This window comes from Scophthalmus maximus, chromosome 5 (assembly GCF_022379125.1).
Source record: "Scophthalmus maximus strain ysfricsl-2021 chromosome 5, ASM2237912v1, whole genome shotgun sequence".
Taxonomy (NCBI): Eukaryota; Metazoa; Chordata; class Actinopteri; order Pleuronectiformes; family Scophthalmidae; genus Scophthalmus; species Scophthalmus maximus.
This window is the reverse complement of record NC_061519.1, coordinates 16,979,992-17,000,070: the sequence shown is the minus strand read 5'-3', so window position 1 is coordinate 17,000,070 and position 20,079 is coordinate 16,979,992. Positions and strand designations below refer to the sequence as shown.

At 40.9% G+C, this 20,079-nt stretch overlaps 1 protein-coding gene across 5 annotated transcripts in view; it reads left to right on the top strand.

Annotated features, from left to right (window-relative positions):
* The window catches only part of tnr (tenascin R (restrictin, janusin)), a 147,459-nt gene that overhangs the window by 91,070 nt on the left and 36,310 nt on the right, over positions 1-20,079 (top strand). For 3 of the 5 annotated variants that reach the window (XM_035635287.2, XM_035635289.2, XM_035635286.2), the window contains 12 exons: positions 2,697-2,816; positions 2,911-3,054; positions 4,298-4,413; positions 7,616-7,766; positions 10,469-10,647; positions 11,000-11,090; positions 11,654-11,754; positions 12,832-12,934; positions 13,684-13,773; positions 15,337-15,470; positions 15,672-15,801; positions 18,618-18,884. In XM_035635287.2, the coding sequence (XP_035491180.1) occupies positions 2,697-2,816; positions 2,911-3,054; positions 4,298-4,413; positions 7,616-7,766; positions 10,469-10,647; positions 11,000-11,090; positions 11,654-11,754; positions 12,832-12,934; positions 13,684-13,773; positions 15,337-15,470; positions 15,672-15,801; positions 18,618-18,884 (1,626 nt within the window). The remainder of the gene's footprint in view (positions 1-2,696; positions 2,817-2,910; positions 3,055-4,297; positions 4,414-7,615; positions 7,767-10,468; positions 10,648-10,999; positions 11,091-11,653; positions 11,755-12,831; positions 12,935-13,683; positions 13,774-15,336; positions 15,471-15,671; positions 15,802-18,617; positions 18,885-20,079) is intronic. The other 2 variants (XM_035635288.2, XM_035635290.2) reach the window with 2 other exon arrangements.

Sequence of the window (20,079 nt, the reverse complement as noted above, 5' to 3'; positions counted from 1 at the left end):
ATGATAAATATTGATATATAAAGTAAAGTATAAAGTAAATAAAGTAGCGTTTTTGCCATTTATGCTAATATTAGAACTGCATTGTCCACCAGAGTGGAAATTGTCTTGACTTTTAGGCAGATAAACTTTTTCATGACAGTCACAAAATCACGCACCTGAATGCAACCTGGCAGCTACATGAAGAACAAAAAATAGTTCTGTTATTCATCATCAGCCTCAGCATCGTGAGCGCACACACTGACTGAAAATTGTGCTCTAGCTTGTGACAAAAGTCCCTCAGTGTCTTGATGGTTTTTCCACCTGCACTGAATTGAAATTGTATGTCAGTACATATTTGACTGTGTGTGTGTGTGTGTGTGTGTGTGTGTGTGTGTTTTGGTGCTGCCTCTTCGCCAGCCAAAGGGAATGAGGACGGGGAACGAGCATCTGATCTTTCAGCAAACAACGAGTGCGCTTCTGTTTTCACTTTTGCAGAGTGTAGGATAAGAAACCAAATTTGAATTTCAGCAGAAAGAAATCCCACGGGCCTTTTTTTCAGCAGAACCTAACTGTTCATTTTCTTTTCACCATTAAAATAAAGAAGCATGTTAGCTGTAACAGGTGGTGTGGAGGGAATGGGCATCTGTTTTGATATTTGCAGCCAGCAAACATAGCAAAATACTGTATTTCACACTAACACACACATACTTTTAGTCAGTTGAGCAAATTAACAGGAGAGAAGCACCGTTACAGAAGGTAGCCTGAAGGTAAGTTAGTTCTCTAATGATGCGCTGACCTCTGTTGTCAGCTGGAGTTTGACTGTGAAGTTTTTAGATCGTTAGATTCTTTCTGTGTCCGCCTATGATGGCATACTGATTAAAACGAATAAGACTTAAAGACTCGAGGCAAGATTCTTGGATAACCTTCAGCCAGTCGCCCTTGTGAAGCCAACCTCAGGAAGGATACAGGCCTGAGAAGTGGTTTCACGGAAATGGAGAAGTATGCAGTCACGTAACATCTTGTTTGTGTTTGTGAATAGCATTGTTTACACAGCCCTGTGAGCATGTACCGTGGTTTTTTTTTATTCCCCACGGGAGACGTCAGTCCTTTAAACTCATCCTTGGATGTTTTCAGCTACAATAGCGACATGTGCTTAAGATTAAATTAGATTAGGAGAGCAAAGCAAAGAGGCCACACAAGGAACTGAAAAGTTGGAAATTGGCCAAGTCACAAAGGTCAGGGACTATCTTGAGATTCTGCAGTCGAAAAAGGTTGACGGGATGTTAGTTTGCCCCTCTCCCGGGCGACAATTTTAATTGAGTAAACACGTATTTGCATTCGGGTTGTCTGGCTGTTGGTGACCTTTCACACGGCAACATCAAACAGCGAGATGATAAAACGAGTCTTTGCTGTATCTGGGCTGTGAAGTCACAGATTCCACCTTCAACACTCTTGACTCACTTTTCAGAGCAACCTTCTCCAGAGTGCTCACTCGCCAAGTCGGCCCTTTGCTTACTTTCAAGGAGCTCGTCTACTCAGCCTCCTGCATGACCTCATTCAATCACTCCTCTCCTACCCTGCAGATTATTGCTCCTTCTTTTGACTCACTCACTTCACATATATGTATACTTGACGAAGCCAGGCGAGTCCAGTTGGTGAAAGCAATCTAGCTAAGTGAAAGCTGCAGGAGCTGTCCCCAGTGCGCTGTTTTGGAACGAGCAATCATTCTATCTCTCTGAACCGGCTTCCTATGTCCGTCATTTATTCTCCTCGAGCGCATCCCGCCTAGACTGTTTCTCTCCTGTTCTCCTCTGTCCTGTGTGCATCCATCTCGTCATTCCTTCAACTGAAACTGTCGGCACCTTCTGTCTCGTCTTCTCCCTCTTCATGTCCTTCACCTGTCTGCTCCTCCTCCTCCTCCTCCTCATTGCTTTTGGCAGAGGGAGCAGTAAACACTGGTTTACCCCTCTGAATTTACATTCCACACCACCTCCTCGGGTTTATGGCTTGACGATCTCCACTTCAGTGCGGAATGAGTGACAGTGGTTCTCCCCCTCATGTCGACGCTTAAACTCTAGTTGCCACGAGCACTGGCTTCTTTTACTGGCACGTTCACAAGCTGTCTGAATGTATATATATATATTCAAATCCATATACATAGGAGAATGCAGATCGCAGAGGGCAATGTGAGATTATCTTAAAGCGAACAGGCACAGGATTTGGACAAGAAGTAAATGCTTTAATCTAACTACTGTAATTTTATACCTTTTTGCTGCTGTCAGTCATTTCCTAAAGCCAGCAACTATTTTTTTTTAGTTTTGGAAAATTCCCTAACTGGGGATTAAATGTTGAGTTGATGCAACCAAATTAAAAAAGCAGCAGTCTTTCATGTTGGACTTTCCTGGCTATAATAAGCAATCCTTGCATATAGCTCCGTGTTGGATAGATGTCCTGCCGACAATTCTGGTCTCATCTCGTGCACCACAACACTGACGTTTGTCAGCTGTGCTCTGTCGGAGAAACTGACATCATGAATTATAAGTGTGGAAACTTTTCCCAGTTTCAAGTTAAGCTATGGCTAACGGCAATCTTCAGGGCAGATACAGAATACTGGTTAAGTTACCACAAAGGTGACGTGTGGGTTAAATGTGACACTCGAGTTAAATACAAATTGCAAACGTTTAAACCCAATTAGTTTTTCTCCTTCGTTTCCACAGTGGCACCTGTCATGAACTTGATGGTCCGAGGGGTGACCGATCGCACTATTGACCTGGAGTGGGATGGCTCGGTTGTGTCGACAGATTTCTTGGTGACCTACACACCGAGCAGCCCCGGAGGTACGCACAGAGCTACGCTGCTCTCTCTATAAATATAAATATATTAAATAATATTATATTTGTAAAGGTCCGTGTAACTGTGTCTCTCTTTCAGGTGTGCAACTAGAGATAAGGATTCCAGGCAATACCACCACCTGCACAATCTCGGGCCTGGAAGCAGGCATGGAGTACAACATCAACGTGTTTGCTGTCATTAACAACAGCATCAGTGTCCCGGACAGCATCGCTGCTTGGACATGTAAGTGCAGTCTGATGACTTATTTTGACAAAATGCTCCCACAGAGGCATAAAATATATATTCCACTGCAGCCATGTGCTTCTAAAAAGGAAATGTATCACGTTAAAATACATTAAAATTCCAGACTCCAGACAACAGAGCCAGTGGGAAATTACCAAATGGTTTGCAGAGTATGGTTTGCAACACTTGCTCACCCGGGACAACGATGCACATCTAATCATTTCCATGGAAGGAGATCACAAATATTTCCATCACTTCCATTTATTTTCACTTTTTTGTCCATCAATCCTTGACATAATTTTCCTGAAATGATAAATGACAGATTTTTTGTGTTATTGATGATGAATGATTAACATAAGACAGGCTGTTTTCATCACATCACAACTGTTTCATCAAGTCGCTTGGCAACTTATCACTTCATTTCAATTTTTCATCAATTATGTTTTGTTACTTCCACCTCTCACACGCTCAGCCCACGGATAAGTAATAGCCTATTTTTCAATGGCAACAGAAAATTGTGTTTCCTCATATACAGCTGGCAGATACATACAGCAAATAGAATTTGATAGTGCAGTCGCCGCTGGTAATATCGCCCTCCCTTTCACAGATAAGTGAATTTAATTTCACTCAGAATTGGAGTTGTAAAGACAATTTAAGGCAGTTAAGCCCGATGCAACCATTTATCAGTGATGATATGAATTGCTGGGTTGTCTTTGCAAAACTTAATTATAAAATGTAGTATTTGATTATCGCGGAAGATTTGTAGGGACACATCTGCTTGTGAAAAAAAGTAATTTTTGCATTTTGCCAGATCAGAGTCTGACTTATGGCGTTTTTGTTTGAAACCAAGGAATCAATGGAGCACATTTAATAGGCGCCGGCTGCAGAACATATTCAGATGCCAGTTTTATCAATTTATAATTGAATCTTCAACACAGGTGTGGAAAAACTAATACTTTCTGAAATGACTGTTCCATCAGCGTTTGATGATTTAATTTGTTTCATATCTGAGCTGGGAAAAAAAGGTTTGTGTGTGTTATTGGTATGTGTTCCTGTTTTAAATGTAAAAAAAAAAAAAAAATGAAATCTTAATTAATAAAAGAGCAAAAAGAATCCAGAACACAAACAGAAATTTAAAAGAGAAACGTCCAGCGTCCAACACGTTCAGCATTGGATGGAGTGGTGATTTATGGGCTGTGTGGGTCACTGAAGAATAATAATTTGTCTCTGGCTAACTCTCCAGATCTCTCCAATCCGGATGGTTTAGTCTTCAAATCCATCACGGAGACGTCTGTGGAGGTCCACTGGCAGCCCTTCTACTATTCCTTCGATGGATGGGAGATCAGCTTCATTCCCAAGGTAGAGTAATGCTGTGCGAGCACTCAGTGAGTGTGTTCGCTGTTAGTCCCAATGCAAGATCACAGTGTATGTGGAATAAAAAGGAAAAGGTTTAATGCTCTTTCTGAATCATCAGCAAATACATGATATGAATGAATTAATTTGCCTGCTGTGTCTCACACACACATTTCACCTGTTGAGCGAACAATGTATTCTTCATAGAAAAATGTATATTTTTAAAACATATAGAATTTCTGTGAAGAAACAGGAAGAAAAATAACTGGATCGACTTAACTTTTCTTGGAGGCTCACCAAATTAGACAAGCGGATTGTGTAGAGCTTATTGGCTATTAGATGGATGAACCACTAAACCCTTTTTCCAGAATAACCCTTTCGTAAAACCGTAGCACGGCCAGGTTGAAAGGCAGAAAGCAAAAAGCTTTCTCTTTCTAATTCCTGCTGTAAACCCAGGTACTCTCGGCACTCTAATCTCATGCCCTCTCACAGTAATTGGTTTTCTCCTTTAAGGTGTTCTCCGGGGGAGATGTCCTTTGGTCCAGCCAGACTCCGAGCATTAAATCTGATGTTTAGATGTTTTTTATGTATTTATTTCAAGCCCTTGTAAGGAAAGAAGGTTTCTGGATGAAAAAAACTGTGGTCCTCCTGTTTAATTTCATTACTTTTGGACCTTATTTTCTCCTCTAGCCACTCGGCCTTCTAGCATCTTTCATCCCGTCACCCGTTCCTCTTCATTTCTTATTTCTTACTTTTCTATCCACCAATTCTTGATGGAAGATCTCCAACCCTTTCTCCTTTGAAAGCTATGCTCCACTCCATTCTTTCTCCCTCACCTCCCTCTTTCTTTGTGTCGGTTACTGTATACGTTCCTCCCCCTATCCTCCCCTCGCTTTCCCTCTCTCACTGTATAGCCACAGGGGAAATCATATTATGAGTTGGCAGTCCCGCCACCTGTGGATCTATTCCAGCAATGGGGATTGTGAATTTTGACAATCCCATAATGGAAGTAGGCATGAAAGCTTTGGCCTGTGTGAATAAACACAGACCTCGCTATTCTGTAAAAAGGAAACGGAATGTGAGAGAGGGTGGGTGGGTGAGTGTCAAGACCCAAAGTTAACACTGTTAGAAACATCCACAGTGGATATGCGCGATACAAAAAAAAATCATAGCGCATGTGTTTTCCTAGCACCAGACCTACCAGGTTCTCGTATGTGTCGGGCTTCCCTTTATGGACTTGAATAATCTGTGAAACATTTGGTCAATCAATACTTCTATTTATAAGACTGTACTACTCAGATCATATTAGCAGTTTGCTCTGGAGCCATGTCCATTCATAATTAATCAATCAAATAATTATCTGAGGAACACAAGATTTTTTTTCTCTCAAAAGAACATGTTGTTTATTGGACAACCGGCTGTAGCCTCCTTCTGAAATGAAATCCAGACCAACACACATGTTTGAATAGTCACGATCAAAGTTCAGGGCGCGTGGCGAGGCCGTGCAAATCTGTAGGATTATTTTCTATAGCATTTTGCTCATGAGGGCCGTCTACGTGAATGATGTTCACTTCACTCCTGAGAAATGACGGTGTCTGGCAAATTCCATGAACAACTGAGACAGATCGTTCTTCCTAATTTTATCCTCTGAAGCTGTGTCAGCTACAGGGATCCCCTCACATACATAGTACATATGCATCACTGTAAATGTAGGTTTAAAAAATGATTCAACTTTATTGGTTTCTTTAAAGGAACAACCAAATCACAAAAAAATATTTTCTTTTACTTTCCCCAAATATTATCTTGCTGAATTTGATTTACTTTTGAGATTGATTTCCATTATTCTGCTAACAGCATTGAAACAAATACATTTGAAAAATCAATAGCAGTTTATTTTCCCATAAACAATGTCCCCATGGTTCTGGATAATCTACAGGCTCTATTCCCAACAGTTCTTTCTTTTTTCACTGGGGAACCCTTTGATCTTCTCCATTAATGCCTATTGAAAGAGAAGGCAATGCAAAGCAAAGGAAACCTTATTTTGCAAATCTTCAAACATAACAGATATTCAATGTTGGTTTACCCCCCAACCCCCCCATTCATACCAATTACTATTTAACCAGTATTCTGATGCCTATTTGGTCATGAGATGATGATGATGATGATGATTATTGTTGTTATCATTGTTGCTGTTGTTGTAAGACTGCTGTATTTACATTTTTCATCATTAAGAAAGAATCATTGCTGCAACACATTTCAAATCAAATATTATTATTTAGGACCGCCTCTTACTACTTTTTTTAATAGAAATGAAAAATGACAAGCTGCCTTACCTGAAAAACTAAATGAATAGTGTATGTGACCAATAAATATGAATGAACGATGAAAAAAATTTACATTCTTGACACCCTTAGGCAAAACTAAATTAAAGTAATAAAGATACTTCCGCAAGAGCAGTTTGTAATTCGTTATCTGACCGAGCTTGTCAGCGGAGAGAATGATGAATAATTAAGAGCAAACTGACACAGGAGACGGGGAGTGGGATGTACAGTTATGGTGATTAATTTTGTATAATTAAGCATTACCTGCATGATTATTGAGATTGAACACCAATTGTTATCGGAACGTTACCAGTGTGTGTTACTGCCCACCCTGGTAATTAAGTTGAGCTGATTAAAAGGTACATCTCTAATAACAGTTTTAATGTAAGGAGGATCAGGAAAGCAGCACGCTGTTACATATTCTCTTTTGATATGAGCCTTCGTGGCGCAGGCTTTTGGGGATCTAGGAGCAGCAGTAGTTGTGACATCTGTCTGTTGACAGGAAGTGCAACACTGGCTCCCTGGGAACAGCTGGGAATAGCGGGGGCTCCATATGGATGAGTGACAGGCCTTTGGAAGTGTACAGAGTGCTGCCTCTGCAGAACAGAGAAATATCACTGGCACACATAACTCATTGGTGACAAGTGACATGGTTTGGGAAATAATGAGTACAAAGACAGGGTCTCATTTACTGCATAGAAATGAGTCACATGAGTCAATATAAAAGTCTTACTCGTGAAGATATCTTAATATAATAATAATAATTTATTTGCCATATTCTTTATCTCCGCTGAGAGAAGAGGTTTGTGCCACAAAGTAGCAAACGATGTGCAACAGAGTTCCACTCTCGTTTCATCACATCGGCTCTGCCTGTGTTTTTTTCCCAGGACAACGATGGAGGGATGACTGCTCAGCTGCCCAGCACCATCACTTCCTTTGTGCAGACCGGTCTGAGACCAGGGGAAGAGTATACCGTTAACTTGGTGGCGCTCCGAGACCAGGGCCGAAGTCAGCCAGTCACTGCTACCGTCACTACATGTATGTATGGTTTTACACAGCTCATTCTGATAAACATCAATCCGACTTTCATCAAAAAAAAATCCGATTTGTTCTGGTCTTTTAAGACACAATGGAAAGCCCTTCTTCTCAAAACGTTGAATGCTAAAGACATCCAATGGCGCATGATGTCCATGTGTGATTGCCCACAAGAATGGCAGCCGTAGCACCACCATGGGGCCAGATTCTGAAAAGTTTGGTTGCATTTTTTTAATTTGTTTGATGATTATGTAAATTTCACACATTTCCATATCCACCACATTTGTGCCATCTTGAAAAACATATTTTTCCCCCTCCTATGCTCCACATTTCAGCCGTTCTTTACCTAGCATTGGACGATTCCAGAAATGACAGTGATGTTGTGTTTTTCTATGATATAACCTACTGTTTTCCTCCAATTAGTCAACACATTTGTGGACGTGTGCACTATGTGAAGGACATGGTGTAACTCTTAAATGCATGGTTCATTTTTAACCAAATGTATTAAAATTAGGTAACATATCAGGATTTGTATTAGCGATATTCCTTCAATTAGGCTGTGGCATCATTTTTGAGTTGCTTGTTTTGTCCCAAACCCAGTGTTGCTTAATTTACAACGATTATATAACAGCGAAAAAACAAGTCTTCATATTTGATAAGCTTCAGACAGCAAATGTTTGGTATTTTAGCTTGATAAAGGATTTACATGACTAATTGACTATCGTAACTCCTGGGGATTTGGATGAGACACACACACGGTACACACCTCAATAAAAAACACTGGCAGTGAGTGTCACCTTGACATATTATTAAGTCTGCCACCGTTTATGTCCAAGATGTGGTCCTCACTGAGGTATCGCCCCGTCTCTTCACCCAGCTGACACAGGTCAGACAGCTGTAATAGATCCAATTCAAAACTCGTCCATAACAATTCAAACTCTAATGTCCGCAGTCAAAACACCATCAATATCCTGTCAAGTCTTTGCTCATTCCGTGGGTTGTAATTAAGTATCGATTAATAATTCATGGCACTCTCTCATAAATGTTTCATGGCGGCCCACTGCAGGTCACCTTATTGGATTAAGAAAGCGAGAGAGACAAATTTGAAGTTACTCAATTATTTAGAACAAAGATTTATCCTCCCCCGGAGACGGAGGAACAGCGTGATGAAGAGTCGGAGATGAAACCAGAGGGAGAGAACAGCTGACGTGGGAGCTGGTTCTCAGCAACTGTCTTCCTCAGGATGTTTTCTAGGACGAGGCCCAGGGGGCCAATTTCTAATACATCAAGGATCAGGGTGGACCTGCAATATGTCAAGCCTGAGTCAGGGACTCATTTAGATCTCAAGCTTACAGAAAGACGTTAAAGGGGAACACTGCTCCTCAATTGCTCTTTATGTGAAATATGCCATGAATATGACTTCCCCCTGGGGCCAGCGACAGAATGTCACTTAAAAGTGTGGTGCTTTCGGTTTGAAACACTCCCGTTGAACATTAAATAATGTATGTCGCCTTTTTTCAGGTTTAATTGGATAATCATCCTAATGAACTGTCCTAAACTGCGCGTGAATGCCATGTAGTTTCGTAGCTTTGATCCCCGTTTAACAGCGGTAGCATTCGTCAAGGAAAAGTGTTTGTGTGAAATTCAAAAGCCCCTGCATTTCCACAGACATCTGCTAAAGCAACAGATGTCACACCTTCGTTTATGTGGAAAGAGGTAATTGAGAGGTTAATGAAACAGAGTGCTAATTATCGCATACTCTAACAGCTCATAACTCTGACTGAAATGTCTTTATATTGGCATTGATACTCAACAATGAGTGTGTAGAGAAGTTTTTTCTCATGTCAAGTTTTTTGTTTTTTTCCCATCCCACCCGACGTGTTTTCAACTCTTCACACCCATTGAGTGATGTTTTCCGGCAATTCCGGCTTGAAGAAACTTGGCTTATGGTTTCCACCTTGCATAGATAAAGCCCGTAGCCTCAGCGTGTGTCAGGTCAGATAAGTTTTACATGCCTGGCTGTCAGAGAACGGCATTTTCTGATAACAAAAATCCACGTCTTCAGCTCTGAAGCTTGAAGCACCGACATGAAGGGTCCATCCTTTCATTTTCCTTTTTAGCTTTCCTGTGAGTGTTGACTGAAATTTGTCCAAGCCAGAATCTGGCATCAGACTAACTCTTTGATTCTGTTGCGTTTTAATCAGAGTTTGGCCGAGTCTGTGTGTTATATAGGCCAAGATTATTTACAGCTGCCTGTAGTTAGACAACATATAATATTTGAGAAGTTTAGTTTTTACCCTTTTAGAAAAAAACTTTGAATTTTGAAGACATATGTCTTTAATTTATTCAAAGTAGAAATGGAACATAATGTGTCTGATCAAGTAGTTGCTCTGTTTTGATTATTAATCATAAAAGTCATGTTGAGCCAAACATTGTCTACTGTAGATGATAACCCTTATATTAGTGTTTCCAAGATAGATAGATATAGATAGATAGATAGATAGAGAGTAAATAGATAGATAGATAGATAGATAAGATAGATAGAAAGATGACAAATTGACAATAAAAATGTCAAATCATACCCAGCCCTTGTCCAAACGTGTTGCAGCTATAGATGGAAAGGTTGACCAAAAGATTACACCCCAGTGACTCTGCTTGGCTCATAACAATAGCGAAAAGACACCCAATGCTTATTTCTTCCACAGTGATTGATGGCCCCACTCAGCTGATCGTGCGGGATGTGTCAGACACGGTGGCGTTTGTGGAGTGGACACCACCGAAGTCGAAGATTGATCAGATCGTGTTGCGTTACGGCCTGGTGGGAGGTGAAGGGCCGCGGACCACCTTCCGCCTGCAGCCCACACTCAGCCAGTATTCACTGCAGGTGTGTGTGTGTGTGTGTGAGCAGTTCGTCATTCACAGATCACACATTGCATGAACTCGCCAGTACTCACAACTTAAATGTTTATCTTTGGGTTGAAAGTTGGCTTTTAGGTTTTTAAAAAGTACTCAAATATAAGCTACTCACATACAGCAGTACCAACCTTTGTGTGTGTGTGTGTGTGTGAGTGCGCGCGCCATGTGTGTGCTCTTGTCATGCTTATTAAATTATCTAATCTCACAGTCTCCTTGCAGTCTGTGTCTGCAGATAAAACTAAAACAAAGGGGAAAATCCATGCAAAAAGATTAAGTGGACTAAGACGTCCCTGTTTTTTTTTTCCCACCCGCCGCATCAGGTTCTGCGTCCTGGCTCGCGTTACGAGGTGTCTGTCAGAGGTTTGAGGAAAGGAAATGAGAGCGGATCCATTTCCACAGAATTTACTACCGGTGAGGTCTGACAGCAAGCAGATGTGGTGATAGTGGTGTGTGTATGTGTGTGTGTTTGTGATTCTGTGCCTGCCTCTGGAAGAAGAAAAGTTGATGACATATGGCCCAATGCATACCGTACTGTTTATCTATATGTGATATGATGGTGAACATCTGTTCCAGTGGATTAGTTTTACTTCCATAAAGTTTGTGTATAAAAAGCACATTATTTGTTGAAAAAAAACACACACCTGATTTGTTCTGGGTGTGTACAACTTAATCAAAATGACCTTTTGTTCAACTTCAGCTAGAGGTAAAAATCTCTGCTTTCAGTATAATGCAAAAACAACTACGTCAATATTATTCAAATGTAGTAAAGTCAGCAGGAAATTCCATAATATATCATTACAAATGGATATGGGTAGCAGCTGATGATAATCTTAATACTTAATCTCACATACAGATTGAGTCTCGTAAAGGACAATTTGAAACCAACTGTATCTGTGACTTGTGCTGTTGAAATTACTGATGTTTGCTTGTTCTCAATCTCTGAGAATTGGTCTCAGTGTCCCCAACATTGTCAGCTTTATCGTTCTTCTCAGAAATTGATGCCCCCAAGAATTTGCGGCTTGTGTCCAAGACCTCCACCACCCTCGAGCTTGAATGGGACAACAGTGAAGCAGAGGTAATTAGACACAAGCTGAATATTTTCATTTTGTCATTTGGATGTAGTTTTGTTGTATCCTTTTGATTTGCTATTTACTGTACACAAGTATTCTGAGGCAGTGAGGCAGAAAAGGTTTCCTCTGATACTCTCAATAGTAAAAAAAATTTAAGTCAGCAAATAATATTAGCGTCAAAAGGAAGTCCATTTATTCAGGTATTGGGACTAAGTTGTACTTGATTATTTTAGTTTTGTAATCTTATACTTCACAGAGAAAATGTACATTTACATAAACTTATATATTTCATATTTTTATTAGTATTTTTTCTGTTATGGTGCTCCAGAGGGGATCAAAATTAATACATGGGTAAATTTAGTTTAATATACCTAAATATAAAAATTATTATATATGTAGTAGCATATATAGACAGAGAGATTTACTTGTAATGGGAGTATTTTCATGGTCTGATATATAGTAGATACTTTTTCTTACCAAAGTGTCTAGAAAAGCAGGTAGAAAAGTTAGAAAAATGTAATCTTTTCTACATTTGGTTTGATTTGTAGTGGACTATCCTGCGTAGGTTTTCCTTATATCACCAAGTAAATGTTAATGATGTTTTTATCGTAAAATAAAATCCTCCAGTTTTTCTAAACTCTGTTATATCACTACCAGGTGGGTCTGCATTTGTTCGGCTTTGTAAGTGTCAATAATGGCAATTTAAAAGAAAAGAAAAAAAGAGCCGTGGGTGCAAGTGAGCACTAGATGTTTTACTCTGAATTTGAATGCAGTAAATCAAGTTGTTTCTCTCAGCAGTTACAGTGATATTTTCCAGGGCTCACTAACTACACACCCAGACTTATGAAGCCAGTCCTTCTTGATGCCTTTTAGCGCTGCAAATTTATTCAGCCTCATGATTCTGCAGAGTGTTGACAGAGAGCCAAGTATCCTCCTGGGCCAATGCAGAGTTTACCATTTATTCTATCTGCCATCAGCAATGCAGGCTCAAAATAATGTGATCTGTCAAACAATTTTTTCCCCCCAAGATGTTACCTTAAGTTTGGTCTTGTAACCGTTGAAATGTGCTTGTTTAAATGTAGGTGGAGGGCTACCAGGTGGTGTACAGCACTTTAGCGGGAGACCAGTATGATAAAGTCATTGTACCACGGAATGAAGGAGCCAGCAGTAAGACCACTCTCACAGGTGAGTGTGGAGCAGCGATGTGCTGCTCTTCTTGCTTTGACTTGTAGTCATTTTTCTTTGAATCATATATTCACGTGTGGTAATAATGCATCTGTTGTGTTGTGAGGAAGCTGTGTCTGTGTGTTTTACATGGAAGGATTATCTCCAAGACTAACACTTGGCTGACAGACTACTGATTGTATCTTTAGAAATTCGTGTTGTCCTGCAGGTGTATTGAAAGGCTGTCGGAGAGGCGGGGTCAGCTGGGATGTTTTGTTTTTCCCTGAAAGGCCACAGTGCTGGAAAGGGCATGGCCAGAATAAGAATAGAAACTAAAGGTCATTGTGTCTTTCTGTTCGGCCTTTGCAATCAATGTTCTCTCCAACCTCATTCCTTCCCAGTAGCCCTCCCCCACTTTCTCCTCTAATAATCTCTGTCACTCCTTGTTTCTCATTGCTCGTGTCTCCATCTCGATTTATGTAACTTGAGAGGCTCACTGTCCACGCACTGAATTGATTTGAAAGTGATCAATTATGTGCTTGGCAAAAAAAAAAAAGGGGGGGGGGGGGGTTTCACATATCATACTGATGTGCATCAGCATTTGCCAAGACCTAATCTCCGATTTAGAGCTAATTGGGCTGTTATAAAAAAAAAACTCCCACCTAAATACAAAATTGTGGGTGGAGAAGAGAGTGAAACAAGCCTGTGTGATGTTACTTCTGCCTATATTGTGAGTTGAATCAGTTACCAGTTTTCTCTTTGTGCCTCAGACCTGCTTCCAGGCACCGAGTACGGCATCGGCATCTCCGCCATGAAAGGCAGCAACCAGAGTACACCGGCAACCATGAATGCCAGGACCAGTGAGTGAATTGCTGTTTATACTTCTCTGTGATCTACTCATGCATGTAAGACATGCTAAGTGGGAATCTCAGCGTCACAGCAGGCTTGTTTGCAGGCCCATTTGTCATTGTACGTGTAATTCACAGCTTGTGCTGTGGGTCACTGCTCCTGTTCCAACCATTAATAGCCATTTTAGTGAAATTAAGCTCAACTTTGGCATGACTCGTACTATTTTAGGGAAGTGTGTGACTATTTAATGTTGCCGGCTTGGGTCAAAGTGCCCATTGCAGCATTTTAAAGCCGTAATAGTGCGTGCCATTTTATCTAATGGCCCTCTCTTTACCTCAGTACTTGATCGGCTATTTGAATTTTTATTGTGTTTTGAGTTGTTTGGCTGTAAGAGAAAAAGACCCCATTTCACCCTCTGTTTAAAATGTAAGCGAAAAGGAGGTGCTCCACTTATCTTAGCCATCACATTGACTGCCAAGCACATCTTTTCCTCCAGTTGCAGTTATTTTAATGGCATGATGGTATTTTGCACTTTGCAAAATCAAGCCTCCATTTGCCTTGCGAGCACGCTCTTTCAACCTCACTATTTTGTTCACTTTATTTGAACTTTGAAAATGCGCTAGATCTATCGCATCTTCCTCAAATAGGTTTAAATAATATGATAACACCTGTCTGCCCAGCACACAGTTGTGCTCATGTTACTCTGAAAGTGCGAGTTGTTGAGAGCTGAGAGTGTTATTTCCATTAACCGTGGCTTTACTTGAAATTCTGTCTGTCCTCCTGTTCCCTATAACTCCATTTGACAAGGGGCTGAAGGTTCTGGCAGTGCAGCTGAAGATAAGATGAGAATCAAATTTTGGTGATTTACTGCTGCATGGAGAAAAATGGCAGAACACAAAAAATACAAAGAGTGAAATGCCGAAAATCAGATCATTAGTTTAATGGAGAAGTCCATCAGTGATGTTTTTTTTCTTTTGATGTCAGAGCCACACCAAAGAAAAGGATGTACAATAGATGAGAATACATTAATGGCTTTGAATGATCAATGAATGTTATGATCTCGATCATTAGTTATGTTTCTGTTTCGAATAAACAGATCTCTGATATTGCAGCAAGAAAAAATGAGAATTTTTCCATCAACACAAGTTACATGAGGATGTGACATGACACAACTGCCCTGGTGCAGACTTAAACCAAGTCTTTGTGTATTCTGGTTGAGGAAGGCTAAGACATGCATGTGTACAGCAGTACTGCAACATGAACTAAACATAGAACACAACCTGTTGTATATTTCAAAAGACAAATGTAATAAACTGGCCAGTTCATTACATTTCGGACATGGGGCGTTGTGTACTTTAAGTGAGAGGGAGGGCAAAATAATTAAGTAATGGATAAGCAAAATTTGTGAATTAAAATTCACAGAGAATAAGTGCCATAAAGGTAAATATGAAAAGGTAACGTGCCACACCTCAGTGACTGCATGCCATAATGCTGGGGCTGGCGCATTGATGGTTTTGCTGAAATCGTTTCATAGCACATTTACTTTCAGCGAAGTCACGCTTCTCCTCCCGTAGGTCTGGATGTGCCCATGGATTTAACTGTGACGGCCTCTACCGACAACACCATCACTCTGGTGTGGGGTGTGGTCCAGGGCCCCATCGACCACTACAAGGTCACCCACACATCCTCCTCTGGCGTCACTGCTGAGGTAGAGAAACCGGACGGATGAACATTTAATGGATAATGGACACGGCACATATAAGTTGCCTTGCAGCTGTGTACTAAAAGCTTACCGTAAACACTACTCTTGTCCTCCAGGGAACCAGGCTGTGACCTTGTGTTGTGAAGTTGTCTATAAGTTAAATATATATATATATATATATGTTTTGTTCGCTTTGCCTTGCTTCAGCTGACGGTGCCTAAAGATGTAACCACCACCACTCTGACAGACCTTGAGCCCGGGACAGAGTACACCATCACTGTAGCGGCAAGTCGAGGAAGACAGCAGAGCACTGCAGCTACCATAGACGCATTCACAGGTGAAGGCAACACGCTAACTCGCAGCCAATAGTGATACTTTTGTACAAATTAGTTTGTTGTGCGTTAATACGAAGCATCCCTGCAACATCAGTTTATTTTAAGAGACACATCTATGGATGAAAAGATTGAGCAGGGATGCGTTAATATCCTGTGAAATACCACCGATCCTCCCATTTGCCTCGCTGTGTTTAAACCATTACATTATCAAATAAAACTATAATGCAATTCACTCCTGAGTGTGTGAGATAAAGACGTGAATGATCAGCCTATTACTGCAGAAAGCAACAGAACGGTTGGAACAACAGTGGTGCTTAAAGGAAGTTGAACGATGAGTGTAATGACCAGCAGGTACCTGTAAGGCGAGTAGGAAAATGGAGGACCATAAAAGACTTTCGAGAAGCCATTAGTCGTGGTAAATAAGTAAAGTCGGCTAATGAGCTTGTTACAAGTGTCCCCTAATTGTGCCTCTGTTTGTCGTCTAGATATGTGTTTCTGTTTCCGTTTCAACAACAGTTTCTTAGTTTCCCTGTCATGCGTGGTGCTGTCTGCCTGCACTGCTGCACTTTGTCTGAGAATTTCAATCACAACTTAGTTGTCTTTTCTCCAGACTAGTGTCTGTCCGACTCTATGTCAGACCGCTTGTCAGTCTGCTCAGCTTTGTTGGTCCTCTGTTATTTTCACAGAAAGCTTGATGTGGTTTTCAGTCGCACAAACGAAGGTGTCAAAATGACGGGCATGTACTCACTTACCTGCTGCCAGATCTGACACGTTTCTCCACCGCTCTCATCCTCATCAACTCCTCTCTTCTTCACCGTGACCAGGAGGTTGTCGACACCGTCATAGCCATCACGGTCATCGACGCATTCATCGTCTTTTGTAATCTCTGGTTTCCTTCAGTAACATCTCTCTAACCATCTGGAAAGGGGAGATGAGAGGATGATAAAATGACAGATCAAGAGAATCGGAGGAAAAATAATTAATCACCTGTCATCTTCTCATCCACCTTTCACTTGGCCATATTGGCAACATCTATCTTCCTGTACTCAGGTGAACTCACCATCAGGAGATAAAAAAACATGTTGAATAATACAAAGTTCAATCTTAAACTGCTTAAACTGCTTTTCGAGCTCCACTGTCTGACCTTCAGTTTGTGTCTTAGATTGGATTGTGTGCTACAGTATACAAGTCGCTGTAAGTAGTTATCTGCAAACCTCATTATTTGCCATTTTTCGCTCATACATCACTCGGAGAGCAACGGAGGATTGTTGGTTTACACATGATTTATTTGTTTATTCATTAATTCATACTCTTTTGCTAAGCTGTGTGGATATAAAAGGCTAACACCAGCAGAAATGAGAAAACCTTTAAATAAAGGGAATGTACTTTATTTTCATTATCTACAGTAAATTACTTTGTGAAAAGTTCAGGGCTTTTTGTCACACCCCAACCATTAACATTATGAAGTGATTTAGTATTGCCTGTTTTGGAAGAGGATGATAAATAATGACTCTTAGTCCCATTGACTTAGATGAAGCCCCATTCCATTTACCATAATTCAAGCGGTGTAAGATACTGAGAACACAACCAACCCGAGAATGGTTAACAGCAGATATCTGGAATAATACCTGAATCATGCAATCAGAGAAAAAACTTACATGAAAAGTCGACCTCTGTAACTTCATCTGTAAAAGGTCCCTTCTTTTAGGAATCAACCTCTCCTGTGCCATAAAATCCAAATCATGGCCTGAACCAGATGTGACTCTTCTTCTTCACACACCCATCTACGTCTCTCCCTTGTGGTCATTTTTGCTGCATCTCACCGGCTTTTGATTTAACAGACTTGTCATTATCATCTTGAACAACCGTGATCATCATAACCACCACCACCACCACCATGGCCGTCTCATTACATCAACAATTACACTTCCCCTCCTTCCTCTGCCACGTTGAATCCATATTCATGGTTTCTGTCTTTGAAGCCATGACTGTCAGTGCTGCCGTGGTTTGGATGAGTGTCTTCTTGTGCTGTGTTACACATCTGCTGCCATCTCTGCGCACATGGACACACGTGCACACCACTAGCATGGTGAGACACAGATTCCTGCTGACTGCACAGGACAGTAATACAGTAAATTGGTGAAGGACAATAAAAAGGTAGAGCGGCTCCAGCTCCAGCTGCAGGTTCACCAGCAAAAAGAAGAGAGGAACATAAACACAGGTCAGCGTAAAGGATGGTTTCAAGTGAGGACTCCAGAGGATGACTTTATTCTGGATTGAGAAGTCGATGTCACATCAACACGTGGCTAATCAAACTGAAATCCTCCTCCATTTGTTGCTGTGTCAGCTGTTGCACAAGTTCGTGCTCATCACCGTCATCATCATCATCATCTCCTGTCCAGGTCAAACAATTTGACAACAGCTTCTACTATCATCATCATTTCTCCATTTTCTTACTGTGAACTGTCTCATCACATCTTCATCTTCATCTTCATGGTGGACTCATTAGTTTTTTCTCTCTCTCTCTTTATTTCTTTTTACGACCAATTACATTTTTACTTCCGTGATTGTGGTCGATTCTGTCTCTCACCTGCTCCATCAAGATTACACATCCAGGCTAATCTTCTCAACTGTATTTTTAATGATCTATTATACCACCCAGAGCTGATTCAATACATCACTGAATTGCTTGTTTGTCATCTCTTTAATGATGGCAGGAGTTGATTTGTATTCCTCTTCTTCTTTTCTTGGCCTTGTCTGGCTTCGTACCTGTCCTTGAAAAACTCTCAAATGACCACCGGACCTTCCGTTACTGCAGGAATCAGACCCGTAACCCACCTCTACTTGTCGGAGGTGACTTCAGACTCTGTGTCGGTGGCGTGGAGCGCGCCAGCACCGCCCGCTGACCTCTTCATCCTAAGCTACAGCTCTGCCGACGGGACCGACACCTCTAAGGTGACGCTGGACGGCTCCAAGACAAGGTCACTGGTCCAGGGGCTGCTGCCGTCCACTCCGTACACCATCAGTCTAATCACAATTCAGGGGGATGTTACCTCTGAGCCTATCACAGCGTCTCTCACTACAGGTGAGCGAGCTGCTCGATTTCATGGAAAATTGGTGTCTAAGGTTTGCCACTGCTGAACACAGATAAACATGAGCAGCATAGTGAAGGGCAGTGGCTTTGTATGAGCTCTGTGCAAGCATTTACGCATCCTTGCTTCATGCTACTGTTTTTCATGCAAGGCCAGCGTGCGTGGATTGTTCTTTACATGTGAACTTATCATCATATCAAGTTAAGGGCTGTATATGAAGATAGATTCATTTGCTGTTTCTTTGGTCTGTAATGCTATTAGACTTTTATGAAAATGTCCCTAACAATATTTTAAATTCTGAAGTAATGTCTTTTAGGAAATTGTTTTGCCCAAACAACACCCCAAAACTTAAAGATCAATCTGCGACCATACTCGAGTCAAAAGAAAGCAGCTAATCCTCACGCCTGAGAGGCTGTAACAAGGCAATGTTTGATATTCTGTGCTTGTAAAATAACTTCAGCAATTAATCTGTAGTCAAAATAGTCACAGATTTTTGTTGATGTTGTTCAACAAACTTATTAATTGACTAATCCTTTCTTCATTTATAGAGACAGGTGTATCAGGAATGTCCCTGAATTCCATTTTGGATTAAGAAGAAAAACTTGAAAAGAGGATTTTTTTTACAGGGACGGGCAAAGTGGTGAATTAGCACGTGTGAGGTGAAGCGAGAAGGGGAAGACGGGGAAATCTGTCCAAGAAATGGAAAGAGAGAGTGATTTTAAATTAAATATGTATTTGGGAATAGGCTGTTTGCGCATGTCATTTGCACAGAGATACAGCAGAATGAGTTTTGCAATTAGAGGTCTGCATAGAAGGTTTTTATTTTCTGCTTGTTTTCTTTGCCAGACTTAGAGACTCAGCACCAAAAACCACCCTCGTCTTCTTTTGACACGTGCATTTGAGTCAACAGCAGTCTAAATAATGTCCCATTGTTTATTCTAAAGTCAAATATGCTATTTTACCTCTGGGGACTATTTGAGAAACAGCTGATGAATGGCACTCTAATAAAGAGGAGGACGTAGAGAAGAAGAGAAAGGGGAAGCACAGACTTAAACTGTTACTGTAGACTTACGTGTAAGAGCAGGTGTCTGCTTCTGTTTGTACTGAGCTGTGTTTCAATCTGTGCAGTTGAAAATTATTATAACATTATGAAGCGTTACTGTTTACTGAATGGAAAGGAGTCTCAGA